The sequence below is a fragment of the Lithobates pipiens genome, unplaced genomic scaffold (assembly GCF_037356315.1).
Source record: "Lithobates pipiens isolate NorthernLeopardFrog02 unplaced genomic scaffold, aLitPip1_a1.2 Scaffold_27, whole genome shotgun sequence".
NCBI lineage: Eukaryota > Metazoa > Chordata > Amphibia > Anura > Ranidae > Lithobates > Lithobates pipiens.
This window is the reverse complement of record NW_027507788.1, coordinates 231200574-231222393: the sequence shown is the minus strand read 5'-3', so window position 1 is coordinate 231222393 and position 21820 is coordinate 231200574. Positions and strand designations below refer to the sequence as shown.

Below are 21820 nucleotides of genomic sequence, written 5' to 3'. Positions count from 1 at the left end.
TAGATGGGGAATGTGAATGTACGGTAGAGATGGGTAATGTAAATGTATGATAGGGATGGTGAATGTGAATGTATGGTAGGGATGGTGAATGTACAGTATAGATGGGGATGTGAATGTATGGTAGGGATGGTGAATGTACAGTATAGATGGGGATGTGAATGTATGGTAGGGATGGTGAATGTACAGTATAGATGGGGAATGTGAATGTATGGTAGAGATGGTGAATGTACGGTAGGGATGGTGAATGTACAGTATAGATGGGGGGACACAATGGGGGGATTTAGTAAAGACAAATAGACTATATGAAATGTAGTTGGTCCAGAGCTTAGTAGTAATTGAGGGGGAGGTCTGCTGACTTCCATCATCCAATCACATGCAAGAAAAGATATTGTTTTTTTATTTCCCTGGCACGTGATTGGGTATTCTTGGCTCTGGAGGAATTGCACTTGCAGAGTGCGCCGTCTCTTTGCCTTTAGTAAATCCCCCCCATAGATCTACAATATGTGAGATTGTATGAAATGGTGGCTGTCAGTAAATTTCCTGACGTTTCCTCCACAGGTGATGCGGGGTCCACGGTGGATGTGATTGGGTAAGTGACTATTTTATTCCCTGCGTCTTCCCCTCCCCCTAGTCTGCCGCCATCTGATCTGTGATGTTATGTGATCTCCAGGATCCATTCACATAGAAGGAGAACAATGTGGGTGTCCTAGTCCTTGGAAATCCTCTACAATGCTGCCATGCGTCCTCTGCTACGCCTCGCCTCTCTTCTGCCTGCTTTGCCTCTTCCTCATGTTGCCTCGAAGTCTCCTTTGCCCTTCTGTCTGCCTCTGCTTGGACTATCACACCATAGACTGCCGGGATCAAGGTCTTCCCAGCCTTCCCAATCTCTTCCCCTTGGACATTCGGAAACTTCTGGCCGCCAACAACCACATCCAGTCCATCCCGGCGGACCTGTTCTTGTTCTACGCCGACCTGGTCTACCTGGACCTCCGGAACAACTCGCTGACCGCGCTGGAAGAGGGCACCTTCAGCACCTCCACCCGCCTGGTCTTCCTGGATTTAAGTTACAACAACCTGACCCAGCTGGAAGCCGGCATCTTCAAATCGGCCGACCGGCTCATCAAGCTAAGTCTGGGGAACAATAATCTCTCCGAGGTTCACCAAGAAGCCTTCGAGAACCTGGACGCTCTCCAAGTGCTGGAACTCAATGACAATAATCTGCAAAGTATCAGCGTGGCGGTGCTGGAATCGCTGCCGTCTCTCCGGACCGTCCGCCTGGAGGGGAACCCTTGGCTATGCGACTGCGAGTTTGCCAATCTCTTCTTCTGGATTGATGAGAATTCCAATAAACTCCAGAAAGGTGGGTCACGTGTCACCCCATGTGGGCCTGACATTGACGTGTTGGAGAGTTCCACATGTGAACAGGGACCCCTCTATGCTTAGAGTAGAGCCCAACATCTACATACCCCCAGATCCCCGGGAACAGCCCGCCACCCCTTCCACTCCTTCACTGCTCTGCAGATGGGAACCGGAAATGTGGCTTGTCTGTCCCCATACGTGTCTCTATACATACGTGTCTGTCCTCATACGTGTCTGTCCTCATACGTGTCAGTCCCCATACGTGTCAGTCCCCATACGTGTCAGTCCCCATACGTGTCAGTCCCCATACGTGTCTGTCCACATAAATGTCTGTCCACATAAATGTCTGTCCACATACATGTCTGTCCACATACCTCATACATGTCTGTCCTCATACATGTCTGTCCTCTTACCTCATACGTGTCTCTATACATACGTGTCAGTCCCCATACGTGTCAGTCCCCATACGTGTCAGTCCCCATACGTGTCAGTCCCCATACGTGTCTGTCCACATAAATGTCTGTCCACATACCTCATACGTGTCTGTCCTCATACATGTCTGTCCTCTTACCTCATACGTGTCTGTCCTCATACGTGTCAGTCCCCATACATGTCTGTCCACATACATGTCTGTCCACATACCTCATACGTGTCTGTCCTCTTACCTCATACGTGTCTGTCCCCATACGTGTCTGTCCCCATACGTGTCTGTCCCCATACGTGTCTGTCCCCATACGTGTCTGTCCTCATACGTGTCTGTCCCCATACGTGTCTGTCCACATACCTCATACGTGTCTGTCCTCATACATGTCTGTCCTCTTACCTCATACGTGTCTCTATACATACGTGTCAGTCCCCATACGTGTCTGTCCTCATACCTCATACGTGTCAGTCCCCATACGTGTCTGTCCACATACATGTCTGTCCTCATACCTCATACGTGTCTGTCCTCATACCTCATACGTGTCTCTATACATACGTGTCAGTCCCCATACGTGTCAGTCCCCATACGTGTCAGTCCCCATACGTGTCAGTCCCCATACGTGTCTGTCCACATAAATGTCTGTCCACATACCTCATACGTGTCTGTCCTCATACATGTCTGTCCTCTTACCTCATACGTGTCTCTATACATACGTGTCAGTCCCCATACGTGTCAGTCCTCATACGTGTCAGTCCCCATACGTGTCTGTCCACATACATGTCTGTCCACATACATGTCTGTCCTCCTACCTCATACGTGTCTGTCCTCTTACCTCATGTGTCTCTATACATACGTGTCAGTCCCCATACGTGTCAGTCCTCATACCTCATACGTGTCAGTCCCCATACGTGTCTGTCCTCATACCTCATACGTGTCAGTCCCCATACGTGTCTCTATACATACGTGTCAGTCCCCATACGTGTCTCTATACATACGTGTCTGTCCACATACCTCATACGTGTCTGTCCTCATACATGTCTGTCCTCTTACCTCATATGTGTCTCTATACATACGTGTCAGTCCCCATACGTGTCAGTCCCCATACGTGTCAGTCCCCATACGTGTCAGTCCCCATACGTGTCTGTCCCCATACGTGTCAGTCCCCATACGTGTCTGTCCACATACATGTCTGTCCTCATACCTCATACGTGTCTGTCCTCTTACCTCATACGTGTCTCTATACATACGTGTCAGTGCCCATACGTGTCTGTCCTCATACCTCATACGTGTCAGTCCCCATACGTGTCTGTCCACATACATGTCTGTCCTCATACCTCATACGTGTCTGTCCTCATACCTCATACGTGTCTCTATACATACGTGTCAGTCCCCACCTGTGTCAGTCCCCATACGTGTCTCTCCCCACCTGTGTCTGTCCCTATACGTGTCTCTATACATGCGTGTCTGTCGCCATACGTGTCTCTATACATGCGTGTCTGTCCCCAAACGTGTCTCTATACATGCGTGTCTGTCCCCATACGTGTCTCTATACATGCGTGTCTGTCCCCAAACGTGTCTCTATACATACGTGTTTGTCCCCATACGTGTCTCTATACATGCGTGTCTGTCCCCAAACGTGTCTCTATACATACGTGTCTGTCCCCATATATGTCTCTATACATATGTGTCTGTCCCCATATGTGTCTCTATACATACATTTCTTTCCCCATACATGTCTGTCCTCATACGTGTCTCTCCCCACCTGTGTCTCTATACATACGTGTCTCTATACATACGTGTCTGTCCTCATACGTGTCTGTCCTCATACGTGTCTGTCCTCATACGTGTCTGTCCTCATACGTGTCTGTCCTCATACGTGTCTCTCCACATACGTGTCTCTCCACATACGTGTCTCTATACATGCGTGTCTCTATACATACGTGTCTGTCCCCATACGTGTCTCTATACATACATTTCTGTCCCCATACGTGTCTGTCCTCATACGTGTCTCTCCCCACCTGTGTCTCTCCACATACGTGTCTGTCCCCATACCTATCTGTCCTCACCTGTGTCTCTCCACATACGTGTCTGTCCCCATAGGTGTCTGTCCCAATACGTGTCTCTCCCCATACGTGTCTCTCCCCATACGTGTCTCTCCCCATACGTGTCTCTCCCCATACGTGTCTCTCCCCATACGTGTCTCTCCCCATACGTGTCTCTCCCCATACGTGTCTCTCTCTACATACGTGTCTGTCCCCATATGTGTCTGTCCTCATACATATTTGTCCTCACCTGTGTCTCTCCACATACCTTTCTGTCCCCATACATGTCTGTCCTCAGCCTTGTCTCTCTACATATGTGTCTGTCCTCATCTGTGTTTCTCTACATACATCTCTGTCCTCACCTGTGTCTCCACATACGTGTCTGTCCTCATATATGTCTCTCTACATATCTGTCTGTCCTCATACCTCATACGTGTCTGTCCACATACCTTATATGTGTCTGTCCACATACCTTATACATGTCTGTCCACATTCCTCATACGTGTCTGTCCTCATACCTCATACGTGTCTGTCCACATACCTCATACGTGTCTGTCCACATACCTCATACGTGTCTGTCCACATACCTTATATGTGTCTGTCCACATACCTTATACATGTCTGTCCACATACCTCATACGTGTCTGTCCTCATACCTCATACGTGTCTGTCCTCATACGTGTCTGTCCTCATACGTGTCTGTCCTCATACGTGTCTGTCCTCATACGTGTCTGTCCTCATACCTCATACGTGTCTGTCCTCATACGTGTCTGTCCTCATACGTGTCTGTCCTCATACGTGTCTGTCCTCATACCTCATACGTGTCTGTCCTCATACCTCATACGTGTCTGTCCTCATACCTCATACGTGTCTGTCCTCATACGTGTCTGTCCTCTGTCCTCATACGTGTCTGTCCTCTGTCCTCATATGTGTCTGTCCTCATGTGTCTGTCCTCATACCTCATACGTGTCTGTCCTCATAAATGTCTGTCTTCATACATGTCTGTCCTCATACCTCATACGTGTCTGTCCACATACGTGTCTGTCCACATACCTCATATGTGTCTGTCCACATTCCTTATACGTGTCTGTCCACATACATGTTTGTGCTCATACCTCATACGTGTCTGTCCACATACATCATACGTGTCTGTCCACATACGTGTCTGTCCTCATATGTGTCTGTCGTGATACCTCATACGTGTCTGTCCACATACGTGTTTGTGCTCATACCTCATACGTGTCTGTCCACATACATCATACGTGTCTGTCCACATACGTGTCTGTCCTCATATGTGTCTGTCGTCATACCTCATATGTGTCTGTCCACATACATGTCTGTCGTGATACCTCATACGTGTCTGTCCACATACGTGTCTGTCCACATATGTCATACGTGTCTGTCCACATACCTCATACGTGTCTGTCCACATACGTGTCTGTCCACATATGTCATACGTGTCTGTCCACATACCTCATACGTGTCTGTCCTCATATGTGTCTGTCCACATAAATGTCTGTCGTCATACCTCATATGTGTCTGTCCTCTGTCCCCCTATAGGAGCCCCTCCCCCAGTGAATACATTCATTACATTGATCTGCTGATAGATTCTGTCTGGTAGTAAAGGGGCGCTCCGCTCCGTCACCCCCTCACATCCTCTCCTTGCTCTGGCTTCGGTGGGATGTCAGCGGTGCGTTGCAGAATAGATTCCCCCGGTAGGTGTATAGGTTCTCCCGTACCGGACGTGTTCCCTGTCTGTATATTCTCGGCTCATTGGTCAGGTTTTTGCCGGGATGTTTTCTTCAGCACAATGAATGTTGTGATCGGAACAATAAATCCTTCAAATTCCGTAACAAATTTACAAAATTCAAATTAATTATAAGCGATAAAAGACTATTCACAACCTACTACCAAAACTGGTCACCAGATCCTCCGACTACAGGAGGGCCCACCGTGATTGTAGGGAGAAAACCCAAGATGGATGGATGGATGAGCGGATGGATGGATAAGCGGATGGATGGATGGATGAGCGGATGGATGGATGAGCGGATGGATGGATGCGCGGATGATGGATGAACGGATGGATGAGTGGATGGATGGATGCACGGATGATGGATGAACGGATGGATGAGTGGATGGATGGATGCACGGATGATGGATGAACGGATGGATGAGCACAATGAATGTTGTGATCGGAACAATAAATCCTTCAAATTCCGGAAAAAAATTACAAAATTCAAATTAATTATAAGTGATAAAAGACTATTCACAACCTACTACCAAAACTGGTCACCAGATCCTCCGACTACAGGAGGGCCCACTGTGATTGTAGGGAGAAAACCCAAGATGGATGAGCGGATGGATGGATGAGTGGAGGGATGGATGAGCAGATGGATGGATGTGCGGATGGATGAGTGGATTATGGATGGATGAGTGGATTATGGAAGGATGAGCGGATGGAAGGATGAGCGGATGGATGGATGAGCGGGTGGATGGATGCGCAGATGATGGATGAGTGGATGAACGGATGGATGGATGAGTGGATGGATGGATGCGTGGATGATGGATGAGTGGATGAGAGGATGGATGAGTGGATGGATGGATGCGCGGATGATGGATGAGTGGATGAACGGATGGATGAGCGGATGGATGAGTGGATGGATGGATGCGTGGATGATGGATGAGTGGATGAGCGGATGGATGAGTGGATGGATGGATGCGCGGATGATGGATGAGTGGATGAACGGATGGATGAGCGGATGGATGAGTGGATGGATGGATGCGCGGATGAGTGGATGAACGGATGGATGAGCGGATGGATGAGTGGATGGATGGATTAGCACAATAAATGTTGTGATCGGAACAATAAATCCTTCAAATTCCAGAAAAAAATTACAAAATTCAAATTAATTCTAAGTGATAAAAGACTATTCACAACCTACTACCAAAACTGGTCACCAGATCCTCCGACTACAGGAGGGCCCACCGTGATTGTAGGGAGAAAACCCAAGATGGATGGATGGATGAGCGGATGGATGAGCGGATGGATGAGCGGATGGATGAGTGGATGGATGGACGAGCGAATGAATGAGTGGGTGGAAGAGCGGATGGATGAGTGGATGGGTGGATGAGCAGATGGATGAGTGGATGGATGGGTGGATAAGCGGATAGATGGATGAGTGGATGGATGGATGAGTGGATGGATGAGTGTAGGGATGGATGAGCAGATGGATGGATGTGCGGGTGGATGATGGATGGATGAACGGATGGATGAGTGGATGGATGGATGCGCAGATGATGGATGAGTGGATGAACGGATGGATGAGTGGATGGATGGATGAGCGGATGGATGAGTGGATGAATGGATGGATAAGCAGATGGATGAGTGGATGGATGGATAAGTAGATGGATGAGTTGATGAGTGGATGGATGGATGAGTGGATGGATGGATGAGCGGATAGATGGATGAGCAGATGAATGGATGAGCGGATGGATAGATGAGCGGATGGATAGATGAGCGGATGGATGTATGAATGGATAAGCAGATGGATGAGTTGATGAGTGGATGGATGGATGAGTGGATGGATGGATGAGCGGATGGATGAGTGGATGGATGGATGGATAAGCAGATGGATGAGTGGATGGATGGATAAGCAGATGGATGAGTTGATAAATGGATGGATGGATGAGTGGATGGATGGATGAGTGGATGGATGGATGAGCGGATAGATGGATGAGCAGATGAATGGATGAGCGGATGGATAGATGAGCGGATGGATGTATGAATGGATGAGTTGATGAGTGGATGGATGGATGAGTGGATGGATGGATGAGCGGATGGATGAGTGGATGGATGGATGGATAAGCAGATGGATGAGTGGATGGATGGATAAGCAGATGGATGAGTTGATGAGTGGATGGATGGATGAGTGGATGGATGGATGAGTGGATGGATGGATGAGCGGATAGATGGATGAGCAGATGAATGGATGAGCGGATGGATAGATGAGCGGATGGATAGATGAGCGGATGGATGTATGAATGGATGAGCGGATGGATGTATGAATGGATGAGCAGATGGATGGATGCGTGGATGATAGATGAGTGGATGATGGATGAACGGATGGATGAGTGGATGGATGGATGAGCAGATGGATGGATGCGCGGATGATGGATAAGTGGATGATGGATGAACGGATGGATGGATGAGTGGATAGATGAGTGGATTAATGGATGAGTGGGTGGATGAGCAGATGGATGGATGGATGAGCAGACAGATGGATGGATAATCAGGTGGATGGATGCATGAGTGGATGGATGCGCGGATGATGGATGAGCGGATAGATGAGTGGATGGATGGATGAGTGGGTGGATGAGCAGATGGATGGATGGATGAGTGGATGGATGAGCAGATGGAAGAGCGGATGGATGGATGAGTGGGAGGATGAGCAGATGGATGGATGAGCAGATGGATGGATGGATGAGCAGATGGATGGATGGATGAGCAGATGGATGGATGGAGACTTCCCAGCACAGTACACAGGGCTCATCTCACCATAAACAAGATGACCAGAAATGAAATCAATGTGCGAGAAGAAGCATTCTCATGAAGTGGGATTTAAAAACATGCTTTAACCATTTAAGGATTGGGCGGATTTACCCCCTTAATGACCAGGCCATTTTTGGTGATTTGGCACTGTGTCTCTTTAAGTGACAATTGCGCGGTCAGGTGACGTTTTTTCCCCCCACAAATTCTTTTGGTGGGATTTGGTCATCTCAGCGGCTTTTTTTTCTGTGCCATAAACGACAAAGAGCGACAATTTGGGGGAAAAAAAAAGTTTTTTACTTTTTATTATAATATCCAAAAAATGTTAAAAACTAATTTCTTCCTCAGTTTGGGACGATTTGTATCACAATAAGCGTTTATTGATTGGTTTGCAATAAAGTTATAGTGCTTACAAAATAGGCGATAGATTTATGGCTTTTTTTTTATCAGTAATGGCGGTGATCTGTGATTTTTAGCGGGACTGCGACATTGTGGAAGACACATTGGACACTTTTTTGGGACCAGTGACATTTATACAGCGATCAGAGCTATGAAAATGCACCGATTACTGTATAAATGTCACTGGCAGTGAAGGAGTTAACACCAGGGGGTGATCGAGGGGTTAAGTGTGTTTCATAGTTACATAGTTAGTAAGGTTGAATAAAGACACCAGTCCATCCAGTTCAACCTGAGTGTCTACAATTGTCCCTATCCCTGTACATTGCACATTCACATCGTCCCTACCCTCAAGGAGCCACAATCCAAGGTCCCCATTCATATACTGGGGCCAATTTTGGAACAGAAGCCAATTAACCTCCCTGCATGTCTTTGGAGTGTGGGAGGAAACCAGAGTACCCGGAGGAAACCCACGCAGGCACAGGGAGAACATGCAAACTCCAGGCAGGTAGTGTCATGGTTGGGATTCAAACCAGTGACCCTTCTTACTGCTAGGTGAGAGTGCTAACCACTACACCACTGTGTTCCCTGGGAGGTGTTTTCTAACTGTGGGGGGAGGGGACTGCCTGGAGGAGGAAAACGATCGCTGTTCCTAAACACTAGGAACAGCAGATCTGTCTATCCTCCCCTGACAGAACGGAGATCTTTCTATTTACATTGACAGATCTCTGTCAGGAGCGATCGTAGGTGTCTGGTGGCCCGCTGACCACGAGCGTTGCGTATCGGCTCCGTCATCGCATTGCGTCAGGTGATCAGTAGGGATGAGGTCAGGTGATCAGTAGGGATGAGGTCAGGGGATCAGTAGGGATGAGGTCAGGGGATCAGTAGGGATGAGGTCAGGTGATCAGTAGCGATGAGGTCAGGTGATCAGTAGAGATGAGGTCAGGTGATCAGTAGGGGTGAGGTCAGGGGATCAGTAGGGATGAGGTCAGGGGATCAGTAGGGATGAGGTCAGATGATCAGTAGGGGTGAGGTCAGATGATCAGTAGGGGTGAGGTCAGGGGATCAGTAGGGGTGAGGTCAGGGGATCAGTAGGGGTGAGGTCAGGGGATCAGTAGGGATGAGGTCAGATGATCAGTAGGGATGAGGTCAGGGGATCGGTAGGGATGAGGTCAGGTGATCAGTAGAGATGAGGTCAGGTGATCAGTAGAGATGAGGTCAGGTGATCAGTAGAGATGAGGTCAGGTGATCAGTAGAGATGAGGTCAGGTGATCAGTAGGGGTGAGGTCAGGGGATCAGTAGGGATGAGGTCAGGGGATCAGTAGGGATGAGGTCAGATGATCAGTAGGGGTGAGGTCAGATGATCAGTAGGGGTGAGGTCAGGGGATCAGTAGGGGTGAGGTCAGGGGATCAGTAGGGGTGAGGTCAGGGGATCAGTAGGGGTGAGGTCAGGGGATCAGTAGGGATGAGGTCAGGGGATCAGTAGGGATGAGGTCAGATGATCAGTAGGGGTGAGGTCAGGGGATCAGTAGGGGTGAGGTCAGGGGATCAGTAGGGATGAGGTCAGGGGATCAGTAGGGATGAGGTCAGGGGATCAGTAGGGATGAGGTCAGGGGATCAGTAGGGATGAGGTCAGGGGATCAGTAGGGGTGAGGTCAGGGGATCAGTAGGGGTGAGGTCAGGGGATCAGTAGGGATGAGGTCAGGGGATCAGTAGGGATGAGGTCAGGGGATCAGTAGGGATTGTGGTTATACCATCCTGCACTCTCAAGGGCTCCTGAGTTCCTCCAGACTTCTAGGCTTCTCCCTGTGGACTGTCTATGGGAATTTGTACTAATTTTTAGAAATCAGGGTTCAGTAGGGTTCAGGTCCGGACACACCATGTCTTTATGGACCAAGTGACCATCCCACCACTGTGAGCTCGTCGGCCATTCCATTCCAAAACCATGACCATTAATAGAGATGTGCCCCCCCCCCTCCCCTCCATGGCCATTATTATGGATTGGTCCTCCTTTTGTGGCTTTAATATCTTCCACTCTTCTGGGTAAAATCTGCACAATATGTTGGAGGGTTTGTGGGAATTTGTGTCCGTCAGGTACTGATGTTGAATGAGAAGACCTGGCCCACAATCGACATTCCAATTAATCCCAAAAGGTGATCAGTATGGATGAGAGAGGTTCCGGCTCTCCTCCACGTGAGAGGTTCCGGCTCTCCTCCACGTGAGAGGTTCCGGCTCTCCTCCACTGGAGAGGTTCCTCCACGTGAGAGGTTCCGGCTCTCCTCCACGTGAGTGGTTCCGGCTCTCCTCCACGTGAGTGGTTCCAGGTCTCCTCCATGTGAGAGGTTTTTGCTCTCCTCCATATGAGAGGTTCCGGCTCTCCTCCATGTGAGAGGTTCCGACTCTCCTCCACGTGAGAGGTTCCGACTCTCCTCCACTGGAGTGGTTCCGGCTCTCCTCCATGTGAGAGGTTCCGGCTCTCCTCCACGTGAGAGGTTCCGACTCTCCTCCACTGGAGAGGTTCCGGCTCTCCTCCACTGGAGAGGTTCCGGCTCTCCTCCACGTGAGAGGTTCCGGCTCTCCTCCATGTGAGAGGTTCCGGCTCTCCTCCATGTGAGAGGTTCCGGCTCTCCTCCACGTGAGAGGTTCCGGCTCTCCTCTCCTCCATGTGAGTGGTTCCGGCTCTCCTCTCCTCCATGTGAGTGGTTCCGGCTCTCCTCTCCTCCATGTGAGAGGTTCCGGCTCTCCTCCATGTGAGAGGTTCCGGCTCTCCTCCATGTGAGAGGTTCCGGCTCTCCTCCATGTGAGAGGTTCCGGCTCTCCTCCACGTGAGGGGTTCCGGCTCTCCTCTCCTCCATGTGAGAGGTTCCGGCTCTCCTCCATGTGAGAGGTTCCGGCTCTCCTCCATGTGAGAGGTTCCGGCTCTCCTCTCCTCCATGTGAGAGGTTCCGGCTCTCCTCCATGTGAGAGGTTCCGGCTCTCCTCCATGTGAGAGGTTCCGGCTCTCCTCCATATGAGAGGTTCCGGCTCTCCTCCATGTGAGAGGTTCCGACTCTCCTCCACGTGAGAGGTTCCGACTCTCCTCCACGTGAGAGGTTCCGGCTCTCCTCCACTGGAGTGGTTCCGGCTCTCCTCCACGTGAGAGGTTCCGGCTCTCCTCCACGTGAGAGGTTCCGGCTCTCCTCCACGTGAGAGGTTCCGACTCTCCTCCACTGGAGAGGTTCTGGCTCTCCTCCACTGGAGAGGTTCCGGCTCTCCTCCACGTGAGAGGTTCTGGGTCTCCTCCATGTGAGAGGTTCCGGCTCTCCTCCATGTGAGAGGTTCCGGCTCTCCTCCACGTGAGAGGTTCCGGCTCTCCTCTCCTCCATGTGAGTGGTTCCGGCTCTCCTCTCCTCCATGTGAGTGGTTCCGGCTCTCCTCTCCTCCATGTGAGTGGTTCCGGCTCTCCTCTCCTCCATGTGAGTGGTTCCGGCTCTCCTCTCCTCCATGTGAGAGGTTCCGGCTCTCCTCCATGTGAGAGGTTCCGGCTCTCCTCCATGTGAGAGGTTCCGGCTCTCCTCCACGTGAGAGGTTCCGGCTCTCCTCTCCTCCATGTGAGAGGTTCCGGCTCTCCTCCATGTGAGAGGTTCCGGCTCTCCTCCATGTGAGAGGTTCCGGCTCTCCTCCACGTGAGAGGTTCCGACTCTCCTCCACGTGAGAGGTTCCGACTCTCCTCCACGTGAGAGGTTCCGGCTCTCCTCCACGTGAGAGGTTCCGGCTCTCCTCCATGTGAGAGGTTCCGGCTCTCCTCCATGTGAGAGGTTCCGGCTCTCCTCCACGTGAGAGGTTCCGACTCTCCTCCACGTGAGAGGTTCCGACTCTCCTCCACGTGAGAGGTTTCGGGTCTCCTCCACGTGAGAGGTTCCGGCTCTCCTCCATGTGAGAGGTTCCGGGTCTCCTCTATGTGAGAGGTTCCGGGTCTCCTCTATGTGAGAGGTTCCGGCTCTCCTCCATGTGAGAGGTTCTGGGTCTCCTCCATGTGAGTGGTGTCAGTGGGGGAGGGATTGGCCGCCATTTGTGTCGGATGATCTCGGGTCGTATTTCTCAGCAGTCAGCACTAATTATCTGCTGTTGGTTCTGTATCCGGTATGGAGGAGACCATCTGTTTTAGGTGAAGAAATACAAATCAGCAAATCCAAGGACCGTGTGATGTAAAATCATTAAAACCTTGATGTCCAATTCCCTCTTCAATAATGGCGGCCTTGTGAGCAGAGAGGCCCCTCCTACTATCTCATAATAAGGACGGCGGCGGTTGGAAGGATCAGAATCCAGCGCTGGAAATGTATCCCTGAAGACACGTCTGAGATGATGGATGGGGGGCGCTCACTGAGGGCAGATTCATTAAAGTAAAGCTACTGAAGTCCACTAATTACCTCCCGGACCCCCTCACCCCGTCACATTATATGAGGGGAAGCGGGCGAGCGATTCATAATACATCATTCCTGCTGACTCCACACTTCACACCACACAATCCTTTATCCGTCTGTGTCCGGGGACCCTGAGGAAGTCTCACATTATTCACACAAAGGGGTTTCAAGCAGCCAACAGAATCAGAATGAACAGGATGTATGACCACACCCACATTGAGAGGTTATTATCAGCATTGCTGTATCTTCTGTGCAAAAGTAAATTTACAATGATTGGGGGAGGAAATTTCACTTCTCAGAGCCCAGCTCCCCTCCCCCAGTGCTTCTCACCCAATATTTGATGGTACATGGCCTCGTCCATCGTCTCTTTGATGCGGTGAAGTTGTCCTGTCCTCTTAGCAGAAAAAAACCCCAAAGCATAATGGCTCCTCCTCCATGTATGACGTTGGGGGATGGTGTTCTTGGGGTCATAGGTCCTCCATGTATGACGGTGGGGGATGGTGTTCTTGGGGTCATAGGTCCTCCATGTATGACGGTGGGGGATGGTGTCCTTGGGGTCATAGGTCCTCCATGTATGACGTTGGGGGATGGTGTTCTTGGGGTCATAGGACCTCCATGTATGACGGTGGGGGATGGTGTTCTTGGGGTCATAGGTCCTCCATGTATGACGTTGGGGGATGGTGTTCTTGGGGTCATAGGACCTTCATGTATGATGGTGGGGGATGGTGTTCTTGGAGTCATAGGTCCTCCATGTATGACGGTGGTGTTCTTGGGGTCCTAGGTCCTCCATGTATGACGGTGGGGGATGGTGTCCTTGGGGTCATAGGTTCTCCATGTATGACGTTGGGGGATGGTGTTCTTGGGGTCATAGGACCTCCATGTATGACGGTGGGGGATGGTGTTCTTGGGGTCATAGGTCCTCCATGTATGATGATGGGGGATGGTGTTCTTGGAGTCATAGGTCCTCCATGTATGACGGTGGGGGATGGTGTTCTTGGGGTCCTAGGTCCTCCATGTATGACGGTGGGGGATGGTGTCCTTGGGGTCATAGGTTCTCCATGTATGACGGTGGGGGATGGTGTTCTTGGGGTCATAGGTCCTCCATGTATGACGGTGGGGGATGGTGTTCTTGGGGTCATAGGTCCTCCATGTATGACGGTGGTGTTCTTGGGGTCCTAGGTCCTCCATGTATGACGGTGAGGGATGGTGTTCTTGGGGTCATAGGTCCTCCATGTATGACGGTGGGGGATGGTGTTCTTGGGATCATAGGACCTCCATGTATGACTGTGGGGGATGGTGTTCTTGGGATCATAGGTCCTCCATGTATGACGGTGGGGGATGGTGTTCTTGGGATCATAGGACCTCCATGTATGACTGTGGGGGATGGTGTTCTTGGGGTCATAGGTCCTCCATGTATGACGGTGGGGGATGGTGTTCTTGGGGTCATAGGTCCTCCATGTATGACGGTGGTGTTCTTGGGGTCCTAGGTCCTCCATGTATGACGGTGGGGGATGGTGTTCTTGGGATCATAGGACCTCCATGTATGACGGTGGGGGATGGTGTTCTTGGGGTCATAGGTCCTCCATGTATGACGGTGGGGGATGGTGTTCTTGGGATCATAGGACCTCCATGTATGACGGTGGGGGATGGTGTTCTTGGGGTCATAGGACCTCCATGTATGACGGTGGGGGATGGTGTTCTTGGGATCATAGGACCTCCATGTATGACGGTGGGGGATGGTGTTCTTGGGATCATAGGACCTCCATGTATGACGGTGGGGGATGGTGTTCTTGGGATTATAGGTCCTCCATGTATGACGGTGGGGGATGGTGTTCTTGGGGTCATAGGACCTCCATGTATGACGGTGGGGGATGGTGTTCTTGGGGTCATAGGTCCTCCATGTATGACGGTGGGGGATGGTGTTCTTGGGGTCATAGGTCCTCCATGTATGACGGTGGGGGATGGTGTTCTCGGGGTCATAGGTCCTCCATGTATGACGTTGGGGGATGGTGTTCTTGGGGTCATAGGACCTCCGTGTATGACGGTGGGGGATGGTGTTCTTGGGGTCATAGGTCCTCCATGTATGACGTTGGGGGATGGTGTTCTTGGGGTCATAGGACCTCCATGTATGACGGTGGGGGATGGTGTTCTTGGGGTCATAGGTCCTCCATGTATGACGGTGGGGGATGGTGTTCTCGGGGTCATAGGTCCTCCATGTATGATGGTGGGGGATGGTGTTCTTGGGGTCATAGGTCCTCCATGTATGACGGTGGGGGATGGTGTTCTCGGGGTCATAGGTCCTCCATGTATGACGGTGGGGGATGGTGTTCTCGGGGTCATAGGTCCTCCATGTATGACGTTGGGGGATGGTGTTCTTGGGGTCATAGGTCCTCCATGTATGACGGTGGGGGATGGTGTTCTTGGGGTCATAGGTCCTCCATGTATGACGGTGGGGGATGGTGTTCTCGGGGTCATAGGTCCTCCATGTATGACGTTGGGGGATGGTGTTCTTGGGGTCATAGGTCCTCCATGTATGACAAGAAAAACAGAGGAAAATTCGCGCTACAGAATAAAAAAGGAAAAAATTGTGATGCTGCAGTTCAAATATATACCAAAAAGTTATATACATACATAAATAGGAAAAAAAAGAGAGAGAAAACCGCGCAATCCCTAATAGCATATATTAGGATTTCAACACTTCACCCTAAATTTTAAAGTGCAAAATATTAAAACAAAAAATCGTATCGTTATGAATACCAAAACCTCATGTATGGCATGTACTAAATACATTTAATAAAAGGTATGCAACAGTGTCACTCTTTACATAAACAGTGAATCTCAGTAATATTGTGTCCTAACCTAAACACAAAGGAATGTGCCAATGGATAAATCACATAAATTAATGATAAATCACATATATGAATAAAAAGTCCTCATTGAGATAAGTTCTTTGTGAAGAAAAAATGAAATGCACTGTAGACGGAAACACCACGTGTCCCAAATGGCTCCAAATCTCTGAATCATGTGCCAACGTGAAACAAATTGAAGTGCACCACCAAAACGAATAAAGTTGGCTCCTTACCAGATGTCCTAGTAAGGTGCGCTTATAAAAGATCAGGTCAGAGTATGCATGAAACTTGAATCGTCCAACCCTGGCTCCACTTTAAAACACGACTCGGATATATTCCAACAGGAAAACGAATGGTCCACCATAAGAGGAAAAAGAGCACTCCAAATAGTGTAAAACCATTTATTTAAAATAAAATTAAAAAGGAAATGCACTTACAGAATTATAGTAAAGAAAGGCATATCATAATGGGAAGCGTCGGCCGATCGCAAATCTCCAAAATCATATCCTGGTTCTGACTGCTGTGTAGATGAGGCCAAACGTAGCGTGTCACACCGCCCTGAGCGTTTCGTGATAAATCACGTCGTCTTGGGGTACGGGTGGGGGATGGTGTTCTTGGGGTCATAGGTCCTCCATGTATGACGGTGGGGGATGGTGTTCTTGGGGTCATAGGACCTCCATGTATGACGGTGGGGGAATGGTGTTCTTGGGGTCATAGGTCCTCCATGTATGACGGTGGGGGATGGTGTTCTTGGGGTCATAGGTCCTCCATGTATGACGGTGGGGGGTGGTGTTCTTGGGGTCATAGGTCCTCCATGTATGACGGTGCGGGATGGTGTTCTTGGGGTCATAGGACCTCCATGTATGATGGTGGGGGATGGTGTTCTTGGGGTCATAGGTCCTCCATGTATGACAGTGGGGGATGGTGTTCTTGGGGTCATAGGTCCTCCATGTATGACGGTGGGGGATGGTGTTCTTGGGGTCATAGGTCCTCCATGTATGATGGTGGGGGATGGTGCTCTTGGGGTCATAGGTCCTCCATGTATGACGGTGGGGGATGGTGTTCTTGGGGTCATAGGTCCTCCATGTATGACGGTGGGGGGTGGTGTTCTTGGGGTCATAGGTCCTCCATGTATGACGGTGGGGGGTGGTGTTCTTGGGGTCATAGGTTCTCCATGTATGATGGTGGGGGATGGTGTTCTTGGGGTCATAGGTCCTCCATGTATGATGGTGGGGGATGGTGTTCTTGGGGTCATAGGTTCTCCATGTATGATGGTGGGGGGTGGAGTTCTTGGGGTCATAGGACCTCCATGTATGACGGTGGGGGATGGTGTTCTTGGGGTCATAGGTTCTCCATGTATGATGGTGGGGGATGGTGTTCTTGGGGTCATAGGTTCTCCATGTATGACAGTGGGGGATGGTGTTCTTGGGGTCATAGGTCCTCCATGTATGACGTTGGGGGATGGTGTTCTTGGGGTCATAGGACCTCCATGTATGACGGTGGGGGATGGTGTCCTTGGGGTCATAGGTCCTCCATGTATGACGGTGGGGGATGGTGTTCTTGGGGTCATAGGTCCTCCATGTATGACGTTGGGGGATGGTGTTCTTGGGGTCATAGGACCTCCATGTATGACGGTGGGGGATGGTGTTCTTGGGGTCATAGGTCCTCCATGTATGATGGTGGGGGATGGTGTTCTTGGAGTCATAGGTCCTCCATGTATGACGGTGGTGTTCTTGGGGTCCTAGGTCCTCCATGTATGACGGTGGGGGATGGTGTCCTTGGGGTCATAGGTTCTCCATGTATGACGGTGGGGGATGGTGTTCTTGGGGTCATAGGTCCTCCATGTATGACGGTGGGGGATGGTGTTCTTGGGGTCATAGTACCTCCATGTATGACGGTGGGGGATGGTGTTCTTGGGGTCATAGGACCTCCATGTATGACGGTGGGGGATGGTGTTCTTGGAGTCATAGGTCCTCCATGTATGACGGTGGTGTTCTTGGGGTCATAGGTCCTCCATGTATGACGGTGGGGGATGGTGTTCTTGGGATCATAGGACCTCCATGTATGACTGTGGGGGATGGTGTTCTTGGGATCATAGGTCCTCCATGTATGACGGTGGGGGATGGTGTCCTTGGGGTCATAGGTTCTCCATGTATGATGGTGGGGGATGGTGTCCTTGGGGTCATAGGTCCTCCATGTATGACAGTGGGGGATGGTGTTCTTGGGGTCATAGGTCCTCCATGTATGACGTTGGGGGATGGTGTTCTTGGGGTCATAGGACCTCCATGTATGACGGTGGGGGATGGTGTTCTTGGGGTCATAGGTCCTCCATGTATGATGATGGGGGATGGTGTTCTTGGAGTCATAGGTCCTCCATGTATGACGGTGGGGGATGGTGTTCTTGGGGTCCTAGGTCCTCCATGTATGACGGTGGGGGATGGTGTTCTTGGGGTCATAGGACCTCCATGTATGACGGTGGGGGAATGGTGTCCTTGGGGTCATAGGTTCTCCATGTATGACGGTGGGGGATGGTGTTCTTGGGGTCATAGGTCCTCCATGTATGACGGTGGGGGATGGTGTTCTTGGGGTCATAGGTCCTCCATGTATGACGGTGGTGTTCTTGGGGTCCTAGGTCCTCCATGTATGACGGTGAGGGATGGTGTTCTTGGGGTCATAGGTCCTCCATGTATGACGGTGGGGGATGGTGTTCTTGGGATCATAGGACCTCCATGTATGACTGTGGGGGATGGTGTTCTTGGGATCATAGGTCCTCCATGTATGACGGTGGGGGATGGTGTTCTTGGGATCATAGGACCTCCATGTATGACTGTGGGGGATGGTGTTCTTGGGGTCATAGGTCCTCCATGTATGACGGTGGGGGATGGTGTTCTTGGGGTCATAGGTCCTCCATGTATGACGGTGGTGTTCTTGGGGTCCTAGGTCCTCCATGTATGACGGTGGGGGATGGTGTTCTTGGGATCATAGGACCTCCATGTATGACGGTGGGGGATGGTGTTCTTGGGGTCATAGGTCCTCCATGTATGACGGTGGGGGATGGTGTTCTTGGGGTCATAGGACCTCCATGTATGACGGTGGGGGAATGGTGTCCTTGGGGTCATAGGTTCTCCATGTATGACGGTGGGGGATGGTGTTCTTGGGGTCATAGGACCTCCATGTATGACGGTGGGGGAATGGTGTTCTTGGGGTCATAGGTCCTCCATGTATGACGGTGGGGGATGGTGTTCTTGGGGTCATAGGTCCTCCATGTATGACGGTGGGGGGTGGTGTTCTTGGGGTCATAGGTCCTCCATGTATGACGGTGCGGGATGGTGTTCTTGGGGTCATAGGACCTCCATGTATGATGGTGGGGGATGGTGTTCTTGGGGTCATAGGTCCTCCATGTATGACAGTGGGGGATGGTGTTCTTGGGGTCATAGGACCTCCATGTATGACTGTGGGGGATGGTGTTCTTGGGGTCATAGGTCCTCCATGTATGACGGTGGGGGATGGTGTTCTTGGGGTCATAGGTCCTCCATGTATGACGGTGGTGTTCTTGGGGTCCTAGGTCCTCCATGTATGACGGTGGGGGATGGTGTTCTTGGGATCATAGGACCTCCATGTATGACGGTGGGGGATGGTGTTCTTGGGGTCATAGGTCCTCCATGTATGACGGTGGGGGATGGTGTTCTTGGGATCATAGGACCTCCATGTATGACGGTGGGGGATGGTGTTCTTGGGGTCATAGGACCTCCATGTATGACGGTGGGGGATGGTGTTCTTGGGATCATAGGACCTCCATGTATGACGGTGGGGGATGGTGTTCTTGGGATCATAGGACCTCCATGTATGACGGTGGGGGATGGTGTTCTTGGGATTATAGGTCCTCCATGTATGACGGTGGGGGATGGTGTTCTTGGGGTCATAGGACCTCCATGTATGACGGTGGGGGATGGTGTTCTTGGGGTCATAGGTCCTCCATGTATGACGGTGGGGGATGGTGTTCTTGGGGTCATAGGTCCTCCATGTATGACGGTGGGGGATGGTGTTCTCGGGGTCATAGGTCCTCCATGTATGACGTTGGGGGATGGTGTTCTTGGGGTCATAGGTCCTCCATGTATGACAAGAAAAACAGAGGAAAATTCGCGCTACAGAATAAAAAAGGAAAAAATTGTGATGCTGCAGTTCAAATATATACCAAAAAGTTATATACATACATAAATAGGAAAAAAAAGAGAGAGAAAACCGCGCAATCCCTAATAGCATATATTAGGATTTCAACACTTCACCCTAAATTTTAAAGTGCAAAATATTAAAACAAAAAATCGTATCGTTATGAATACCAAAACCTCATGTATGGCATGTACTAAATACATTTAATAAAAGGTATGCAACAGTGTCACTCTTTACATAAACAGTGAATCTCAGTAATATTGTGTCCTAACCTAAACACAAAGGAATGTGCCAATGGATAAATCACATAAATTAATGATAAATCACATATATGAATAAAAAGTCCTCATTGAGATAAGTTCTTTGTGAAGAAAAAATGAAATGCACTGTAGACGGAAACACCACGTGTCCCAAATGGCTCCAAATCTCTGAATCATGTGCCAACGTGAAACAAATTGAAGTGCACCACCAAAACGAATAAAGTTGGCTCCTTACCAGATGTCCTAGTAAGGTGCGCTTATAAAAGATCAGGTCAGAGTATGCATGAAACTTGAATCGTCCAACCCTGGCTCCACTTTAAAACACGACTCGGATATATTCCAACAGGAAAACGAATGGTCCACCATAAGAGGAAAAAGAGCACTCCAAATAGTGTAAAACCATTTATTTAAAATAAAATTAAAAAGGAAATGCACTTACAGAATTATAGTAAAGAAAGGCATATCATAATGGGAAGCGTCGGCCGATCGCAAATCTCCAAAATCATATCCTGGTTCTGACTGCTGTGTAGATGAGGCAAAACATAGCGTGTCACACCGCCCTGAGCGTTTCGTGATAAATCACGTCGTCTTGGGGTACGGGTGGGGGATGGTGTTCTTGGGGTCATAGGTCCTCGGTGTATGACGGTGGGGGATGGTGTTCTTGGGGTCATAGGTCCTCCATGTATGACGGTGGGGGATGGTGTTCTTGGGGTCATAGGTCCTCCATGTATGACGGTGGGGGGATGGTGTTCTTGGGGTCATAGGTCCTCCATGTATGACGGTGGGGGATGGTGTTCTTGGGGTCATAGGACCTCCATGTATGACGGTGGGGGAATGGTGTTCTTGGGGTCATAGGTCCTCCATGTATGACGGTGGGGGATGGTGTTCTTGGGGTCATAGGTCCTCCATGTATGACGGTGGGGGGTGGTGTTCTTGGGGTCATAGGTCCTCCATGTATGACGGTGCGGGATGGTGTTCTTGGGGTCATAGGACCTCCATGTATGATGGTGGGGGATGGTGTTCTTGGGGTCATAGGTCCTCCATGTATGACAGTGGGGGATGGTGTTCTTGGGGTCATAGGTCCTCCATGTATGACGGTGGGGGATGGTGTTCTTGGGGTCATAGGTCCTCCATGTATGATGGTGGGGGATGGTGCTCTTGGGGTCATAGGTCCTCCATGTATGACGGTGGGGGATGGTGTTCTTGGGGTCATAGGTCCTCCATGTATGACGGTGGGGGGTGGTGTTCTTGGGGTCATAGGTCCTCCATGTATGACGGTGGGGGGTGGTGTTCTTGGGGTCATAGGTTCTCCATGTATGATGGTGGGGGATGGTGTTCTTGGGGTCATAGGTCCTCCATGTATGATGGTGG

The 21820-nt window shown here is 50.3% G+C and overlaps 1 protein-coding gene across 1 annotated transcript in view; it reads left to right on the top strand.

Moving 5' to 3' along the window:
* The first annotated feature begins 451 nt into the window (after nt 1–451).
* LRRC38 (leucine rich repeat containing 38) overlaps nt 452–21820 on the top strand; it is a 48719-nt gene continuing 27350 nt past the window's right edge. Inside the window, exons 1-2 of the mRNA XM_077458381.1 lie at nt 452–589; nt 671–1360. Of these exons, the coding sequence (XP_077314507.1) occupies nt 730–1360 (631 nt within the window). The 5' untranslated portion in view covers nt 452–589; nt 671–729. The remainder of the gene's footprint in view (nt 590–670; nt 1361–21820) is intronic.